This window comes from Oncorhynchus keta, chromosome 26 (genome assembly GCF_023373465.1).
Source record: "Oncorhynchus keta strain PuntledgeMale-10-30-2019 chromosome 26, Oket_V2, whole genome shotgun sequence".
NCBI lineage: Eukaryota > Metazoa > Chordata > Actinopteri > Salmoniformes > Salmonidae > Oncorhynchus > Oncorhynchus keta.
The window spans coordinates 22,206,839-22,215,148 of record NC_068446.1 but is presented as its reverse complement, the minus strand read 5'-3'; the positions used below and the strand labels follow the sequence as shown (position 1 = coordinate 22,215,148).

Below are 8,310 nucleotides of genomic sequence, written 5' to 3'. Positions count from 1 at the left end.
CCAAGATGCTTGGAGTCATACCAAACCCATGTAAACACACACGAGGAAAGAGAACAGTCAGTCAGATTTTTACAATTGAAAAAAATACCTATCGCTTAATAATTGTCATCGCAATCACAGTACATTCACCTGGGCTGGTAGAAGCCTGTAATAGAACTTTGCTTTCCTCTACTACACATAGCAATGTCCAGCTACTCAAACTCAAGTAATAACAGGGTTTAAACTGGGGAAGGGAAACCGATTGTGAGATAAACTACTCCAATACCCCACAGCCTGGCAGGTTCTTTCTATACTATTGGCAAAATTCAGTGTGAACCCCCCCACACAATTCCCCTCTCCTCCCCTGTGCTGTGGCGCTGATCTCCTAAGTGTAGCCCAGATTCTCCATCTCGCTGCGGTAGCGCTGCTCAGACACCTTGCTCTTGTGCTGCTTGCTCTCCAGGTGAAGGCGGAAGTTGGCCTCCTCGCTGGCCCCAGAATTGCACATGGAGCAGTAGAACTGGCCGCTGGGCGTCACACACATGGCCAGGTCTCTGGGGATCCTCTGCCTGGGCCGGGGGTTGTAGTAGGGGGCTGGGTCACACATCAAGACATACACACCATAATGATGGAGAGTGAGTGATGGAGTGAGTGTTGAGCTGCTGCTCACCAGTGAACACTGAGTGAAAAGATGGAAGTGGCAGATAGATGCCAGGCACTGCATGGGGATGGAAGGCTGGCTGTGCATAGGATGAGCTTTCCACTGCCATGGCCATATGAATGTTACAAGAAGAAATACACATGTGTCCCTCATTAGAAGAAGGGAGATGTACTGTATGTTGGTCAGAAAATAGATGCTCTGCTGTATCTGTGTGTATGGCTGGAGGCAACCATCACGGGCCCTTGCAGAGTAACTCTGACAGACAAAGCACATTTCTCAGCGAGAGACTGTTACACAGTTCTATTTCTGGAATGAAATCAGCAAAGTCTCTGAGCCCTGAGGGAAGGGAAGCGAGTGGGTGCAGTTGTGTCCTATGATCCAAGGGGAGAAGGCCATGGTGCAGGGTATGTGGAGTGCGGTGGTGGGAGGTTGGGGGTGGATAATAATAATTAAAAGCAATTTGTGGGAGTTTATATTTGTCCTATTTCACACATGTACAATTGTGTATTAATGTGCATTTCGCAACTCTTCGAAGAGTGGTACGGGGATGAACAGTGGACTGTGAGGGCTCTGTCTGATGGACACCTGCCACTTGAGCAGGCTGTGTCTGTGGATCAGCAGAGTGGCCGTCGGTTGCTGTGCTTAGTGAGGGCCTGTGCTTAGTGAGTTCACAGTGACGAACCAGCCTCAGCCTCGGCCACCCCCTCAACTTTCCTACGACATTTCCCTGGCAAAGGTGGTGATGAGAGAGGGGTATTCACTGCTGGTACGACCGTGGAGCAAAAAACAATAGCCTCCACCTGCTTGCTGCCTGGACATGTGATATACATATACATATTCACATGCATATCAGTCTCATTCACCAGCCGTCAAAGGCTTCATTGGTATCAATGAAAAGGAAATGGGCAAACCACATCTACCCTCAAACATATACTGTACCTTCTGAAGAAGACTATGAACATCCCTGAATTCATCTGATCGTTATGGGCCGTTCTGGCTCTGACAAGGCTTACTTGTCCAAGGCTTACTTACTTTACTTACATCTGATCTGTACATCAAAATTGTGGAACAACAACACATTTTTCCTTATATATTGTTAAAAGTTATTTGCTGTTTGGTCATACTTTATTACTGGTATGTCTTTGGTTCAGTGTGCTGTACCTGGCATGGCAGGAGGCACCTGTGAGGTCCTGCGGTTCTTGATCAACTTGTACTCGCTCCCCTCGTTCTTCAGACGCCTCTGGACACACTCAGTTGACTCTCTGAAAAATGGATAGATCACGTTACTGAGAGCAAGTCTTTAGAGTAACCCATGTGCAGTTTATAAACCTAACCGTTCTTAAATATCTAACAATAATAGCCACTATGATGGACAATATAATGGAATGTATCTTTCAAATGCTTTTGCATTTTTCTTTAAATGGAAGCATTGAAACATAATCTGGATTGCATTTCATATAACAGGGCATGGCTGAAGGGGCAGGGTTTCTGTGTTAAGTATTGGTTGGTTTAATGGCCATATGCACATTGCATCTGTTGTTTGTCTTCCTGGTGGTAGAGGTGGGGAGGCAGTAGAAACACCCACTCACATGATGCTACTGCTCTGCTGGGCCTCAGCCAGCCGCAGTCTCTTGGCATGGTTCTTGCCCTGGTAGTGCGCCTGAGCCACGGCAGGTGAGCTGAACGAGGCGTCACACAGCTTGCAGTAGTCGTTCTCCGTGGCTAAGATCACCCTGCTGGCACCGTTAAATGACACCGGCTGAACAAAAAAACAATGAGTGAGTTTATACAAAGGGCTCTTTCACCAGCCAAAATGACACTCTTGCCAGTTCCAACGCTACATATCAAAAGAGTTCAAAACTTACTGACAGTTTTCTACAAACCATCATGGATGTTTCTAATGAGGAGATTCTATTTGATTGCAGTTCTCTAGATCAACAACAGAGATCCAAACAGTGAATGTGCTGAAAATGCACAGGCCTTGTACTTGCTCATACAGTATTATACTTTGCTGAACAAAAACACATTCCTTGTACCAACGCCAAGCGTTACCTGTTTTGGAGTTGTACTCTCAGTTGGTGGAGTCGTGAGGGGTTGCTGGGAAACTGGTTCTATTACCTCCGGAATCCTGATGGCAGGCAGCTGCTGGCTGCCTGCATAAAAATTTCTCAGCTTCTTACTGTGGTTTTTACCCTGGAGAAGAGACAATGTATGATTCAATCCCACAGCCACAGTTGAGTCCACTCATCGCACTGTCATTGTCATAGTGTCATAAACCAAATCATTGCATCATCAGTGAGCGCAAGGGTTAAGCATTCCTTGTTCTACTTACATTTATGAGGGGATAACAGTGATGACTGACATGCCCAACAAACAAACATTTTTTATTTATTTAATTTTTATTTCACCTTTATTTAACCAGGTAGGCAAGTTGAGAACAAGTTCTCATTTACAATTGCGACCTGGCCAAGATAAAGCAAAGCAGCTTGACACATACAGCAACACAGAGTTACACATGGAGTAAAACAAACATACAGTCAATAATACAGTAGAAAAATAAGTCTATATACAATGTGAGCAAATGAGGTGAGATAATGGAGGTAAAGGCAAAAAAAGGCCATGTTGGCGAAGTAAATAGAATATAACAAGTAAAACACTGGAATGGTAGATTCGCAGTGGAAGAATGTGCAAAGTAGAAATATAAATAATGGGGTGCAAAGGAGCAAAATAAATAAATACAGTAGGGGAAGAGGTAGTTGTTGGGCTAAATTATAGATGGGCTATGTACAGGTGCAGTAATCTGTGAGCTGCTCTGACAGCTGGTGCTTAAAGCTAGTGAGGGAGATGTGTTTCCAGTTTCAGAGATTTCTGTAGTTCGTTCTAGTCATTGGCAGCAGAGAACTGGAAGGAGAGGCGGCCAGAGGAGGAATTGGCTTTGGGGGTGACCAGAGAGATATACCTGCTGGAGTGCGTGCTACAGGTGGGTGCTGCTATGGTGACCAGCGAGCTGAGATAAGGGGGGACTTTACCTAGCAGGGTCTTGTAGATGACCTGGAGCCAGTGGGTTTGGCGACGAGTATGAAGCGAGGGCCAGCCAACAAGAGCATACAGGTCACAGTGGTGGGTATAGTATATTTGGTTACAAAACGGATGGCACTGTGATAGACTGCATCCAATTTGCTGAGTAGGGTATTGGAGGCTATTTTGGAAATGACATCGCCGAAGTTGAGGATCGGTAGGATGGTCAGTTTTACGAGGGTATGTTTGGCAGCATGAGTGAAAGATGCTTTGTTGGAAAATAGGAGGCCAATTCTAGATTTAACTTTGGATTGGAGATGCTTAATGTGAGTCTGGAAGGAGAGTTTACAGTCTAACCAGACACCTAGGTATTTGTAGTTGTCCACATATTCTAAGTCAGAACCGTCCAGAGTAGTGATGCTGGACGGGCGGGCAGGTCCAGGCAGCGATCGGTTGAAGAGCATGCATTTAGTTTTACTTGTATTTAAGAGCAGTTGGAGGCCACGGAAGGAGAATTGTATGACATTGAAGCTCGTCTGGAGGGTTGTTTAACACAGTGTCCAAAGAAGGGCCAGAAGTATACAGAATGGTGTCGTCTGCGTAGAGGTAGATCAGAGACTCACCAGCAGCAATACACTAAGTGTACAAAACATTAGGAACACCTTCCTAATATTGAGTTGCACCCCCCTTTGCCCTCAGAACAGACTCAATTTGTCAGGGCATGGACTCTACAGGGTGTTGAAAGCGTTCCACAGGAATGCTGGCCCATGTTGACTCCAATGCTTTCTACAGTTGTGTCAAGTTGGCTGGATGTCTTTTAGGTGCTGGACCATTCTTGAAACACATGGGAAACTGTTGAGCGTGAAAAACCCAGCAGCTTTACAGTTCTTGACACACTCAAACCGGTGCGCCTGGCACCTACTACCATACCCCGTTCAAAGGCACTTAAATCTTTTATCTTACCCATTCACACTTTGAATGGCAAACATAGACAATCCATGTCTCAATGGTCTCATCTACACTGATTGAAGTCGATTTGAGTGACATCAATAAGGGATCATAACTTTCACCTGGTCACTCAATGTCATGGAAAGAGCAGGTGTTCCTAATGCTTTGTACACGCAGTGTAGTTGACATCATTGAGAAACATTTTCTGCCATAAAAATATATGTGTTGGGGTAGGCCTACAAGTAAGCTTGTCCCCAATTGCTACCACATGTACCCTAATCTCTGGTGGACGAGATTAGGGTACAAGCTACATGTACAGTAAATCAGCTCACCTGGTAGTGGGCCTGTGCCTGCTGGGCAGAGTTGAGGGTGACATTGCACAGTTTGCAGTACAGAGGCTTACACAGCTCATCCAAGGTAGCGTCCTGGTCTGTGGCCCCGATCTGAGCCTCTTCCTCCTGGGGCTTGGTGCTGAGGGCCACCTGGGCAGTTGGAGGTGGGACAGGGCAGGGGACAGGGCAGGGGGGGCCCTGCATCAGCTGGAGGTGAGCGGGTGGTTTGGCAGACAGAGGGCTGTAGAGGGGGAAAAGGAGGGGGTCCGGGGCCACTACCACTGGTGTAGACGGCCTGAGGGTCTGTGGAGGGGGTCCAAGGGTATGTGTAGAAGGCATTGGCTGGAACAACGGCTGTTGCTGGCCAAAAAGGCTCATTGAAGGCGTCAGCATAGACTCTGGTCCTGAGGGCCAATGCAATGATGGCAAAGTATGTATTAGACTAGATTCTACACTTATTATAGCCATGTAATGGCTGTATAACATTGGGAGGAAGCAAGAACTACAGTCATCAACTGTGTTCATTTCTCCCTAGTGAAACTGACACTAACAAATAGAACAATGGTGGGTTTCACAGTCCAGCAGTCATTGTGAAAATTACACTTCCCCTGCAGTCAAGCATGGGCTCTGCTCCTTGCGAAAATAAGTTCCTCAATCATCTCTTGATCTGGTGCTGATTCAAACAGACTATTGCCTGCTTGACTGGATACATTTCAGGCAATCATGTGTGGCCACATTTTTTTCTGCATAAGGGTTGATGTGGGGGATGGGTCAGTGGCTGTGCTCATGTCTGATGTTTCTGTTGCATCAACTCAGATTGGAGACCCAATAACAGTGTGGGATGTTTTTGATTCCAGCAGCCATGCAGTGACACCAAGTGAATGGCATGCTTGAAATGGAACTTTCCGATAACAAACAAAATTGTTTTCCCGGCAATACTAGGCCCACTGTGTACATCAATGTTATTCTGATAAATAACAGAATGTAATCCAAACACCTGAAAATTCTCAAATGTGAGTGTGACATTTTTTTCCCAATAAAATAGCTTACTTTATATTCATGTTTTCTGGGTTTTTCAATGAAGTAGAAACCAAACTGCTAATCTGCTTAGCCTTGCGGTCCAGTATACTGTAAACTGCTTTCCTCATGCAGAGTAACAAGGAGACAAACCTGAATCACATGCTCATTGGAGAATATAGACTAATCCTCAAAATAGTCAGGAACCTACATTGTCATAGCCCAAGGTCAAAGTAAAAGTTATATTTTTGAATCTTGGGTATAAAACACTCCTCCTGCGATGTAAGACTGGGATCTCAAGTAAAATGCAAGTCCTGGGATATTAATGAGCATAGTAGTCATTGGCCATGTATCATAAGGGATGGCCTTGGGTCTCTGTGTTGGAGCGAATTAGCTTAATAAGACAAGTATTTGGTGGTTTTAAAGGAGAGGGTTCTAATTCTATCATTTGGTATCTGTGCAGAAGAAAAAAATAACCAAAAACCTTCAAAAGTTGAATAGCCCTTCACAGTGAGAGGTGTTTGCCACATACTTATAGTTATTTCATGCCTTTTATACTGTCACCTCTGCCACATCAATTATGGAGTGAAAAGTGTATGCCTCATGCAGTGGGATCAAGTGCATGACTAGTCTTTGAATGGAGAAAGGTTGAAGGGAACTCATAAGAACTTCATATTTTAATTAGAGAATTACAGTCCTCTTATTCTGACAAGCACTTTGCTCCACTCGCATTAATATCTGATAACCATGTGTATGTCACCAATAAAATTTGATTTGATTTGCGAAATGTTCAATGCCTTGCAAAGTCTCAAGATCGACATGGTTTTAGCATGGAGATGTGTTGAAAGACCCTGAGACCAATGGTATTTTGTTAACACTCAGTCATGCAGATAACAGATTAATTGCGGCTTAAACGTACCCATTAGTTAGCCTAGTTAGAGATGGCAACACAGCAGTTAGGCTATTGAGTTAGCAGTCTGAAAGGGCTCATTATTGCCAGTTCAAGTGAGAGATAGTTGACACGAAGACTATAGGCTAAGATTGGGGGGCAGCTTGGAGGCTGTCATAAAACAAGACTGAATGATCAAATCTGTCAATACTAATGTTTACCAATAAAGCTATATGGAATCAGGGTATAGTACAAAATGAAGTTGCTTATCAAGCATTTATAACATCTCCAGGGATGTGACCTGTCAGACTCAGCTCTTTCAACCTATTTTAGTGGACAGTGCCATCTCATCTGATTACAGCAGACTGAGTAGACCAACTCAATACAATTAGGTCTTGAAAGATGATGTTGCAAAATATGCTATATAACAGGTTTAATCACTTAAGAGAATATAAGGTAAACAAGGTAAACTCAAGTCCAGACCCAAGCTGTTATTCATAATAATCCTTATCAACACCATTATCATCATGTGAATAATGTACACTACACCATGGTGTGTCAATGAGCTTGTGCCATGACAAGAGTAGACAGATTTCAAGAGTTGGGAACCGAGACTGTCAAAAACATGGTCCTCCCCCTAAACAAGGGGACCATCATGTCATTCTACACCCACCGGTCTGACCATTATTACTTTAGCTGATTTTACATGAAACACCAATCCACCACTTCACACCTGCACTGAAAGAGAATGAGAAACAGTGATAGTGCTGTGGATACAGCAAATCAACACATTTTTGTTGACATATATTTTGGGTTGAATTGATCAGCAACCTATTATACCTCTGATTACAGATTTAATTTCAACATGACTGTTGGTCTAATCTCTTCAAATTAATGGGAAGGCTCAACCTCGACAAATGTTTTATAGCTGTACACTAAGCTAGTTCAACATACAGTATAATACCAACATGTTTACACCCTCTTAAATCTGCAAATTGCACTGGTTACATTGTAGCTGAGGCTGCATGCATCCATCCATTCTCAGTGTCACGGCTACTGACAGCAATGAATGCGACCCTTTTCCTACCTGGTAACCGGGCGAAATAATGTCTGTTATTCCGATAGTTTAAAGGCACCGAATTTCCGTAATAATCGGCACTTTGATAATAAGAAGCATCTCTATTCTTGACATGTAACGCCATCATTGCATCCTGGCCAACTTCGAACCAGTTTAGACGTGAGAACTCAGCAAGCTACTTTCACCGGGGAAGAGGAGGGGTGTTATACACTATACAGAGTTATACACTATTCTTTTTACATTGGCTACATTTTAGTAAAGCCTTTCATAATAAACCCCAAACATGGTAACCACACATTTAAAACATTTGGTAAAGGCGAGTCTTTGAAAAATATGCTTTATGCCTGTGTTGTTCTCTTGTTGGTACAGTCCATTTACTGCATTCAAG

At 43.9% G+C, this 8,310-nt stretch overlaps 1 protein-coding gene across 3 annotated transcripts; it reads right to left on the bottom strand.

The window, feature by feature from the left end:
• Nucleotides 1-336: 336 nt before the first annotated feature.
• LOC118359107 (zinc finger matrin-type protein 3-like) lies at nt 337-8,078 on the bottom strand. 3 transcript variants are annotated; one of them, XM_035737352.2, is made up of 6 exons: nt 7,932-8,078; nt 4,939-5,342; nt 2,693-2,833; nt 2,230-2,399; nt 1,802-1,902; nt 337-573 (listed from the first exon to the last, which is right to left on the bottom strand). In XM_035737352.2, the coding sequence occupies exons 1-6, from the start codon at nt 8,047-8,049 to the stop codon at nt 365-367; spliced, it is 1,143 nt and encodes a 380-aa protein (XP_035593245.1). In that variant the 5' UTR covers nt 8,050-8,078; the 3' UTR covers nt 337-364. The 3 variants fall into 3 exon arrangements, with proteins under 3 accessions (XP_035593245.1, XP_035593244.1, XP_035593246.1); XM_035737351.1 differs by lacking the exon at nt 7,932-8,078 and having other exon boundaries at nt 4,939-7,922; XM_035737353.2 differs by lacking the exon at nt 7,932-8,078 and having other exon boundaries at nt 370-548; nt 4,939-7,922.
• Between the last annotated feature and the right edge of the window lie 232 nt (nt 8,079-8,310).

Bases quoted from the DNA above. Each gene is read 5' to 3' on its own strand.
- LOC118359107 (XM_035737351.1), bottom strand. From the start codon at position 5,463: ATGAACACAGTTGATGACTGTAGTTCTTGCTTCCTCCCAATGTTATAC. The intron at 2,834-4,938 runs GTGAGCTGATTT...TCTCTTCTCCAG, and splicing joins AGGCACAGGCCCACTACCAG to GGTAAAAACCACAGTAAGAA. The intron at 1,903-2,229 runs GTGAGTGGGTGT...TCCATTTTTCAG, and splicing joins CAGCAGAGCAGTAGCATCAT to AGAGTCAACTGAGTGTGTCC.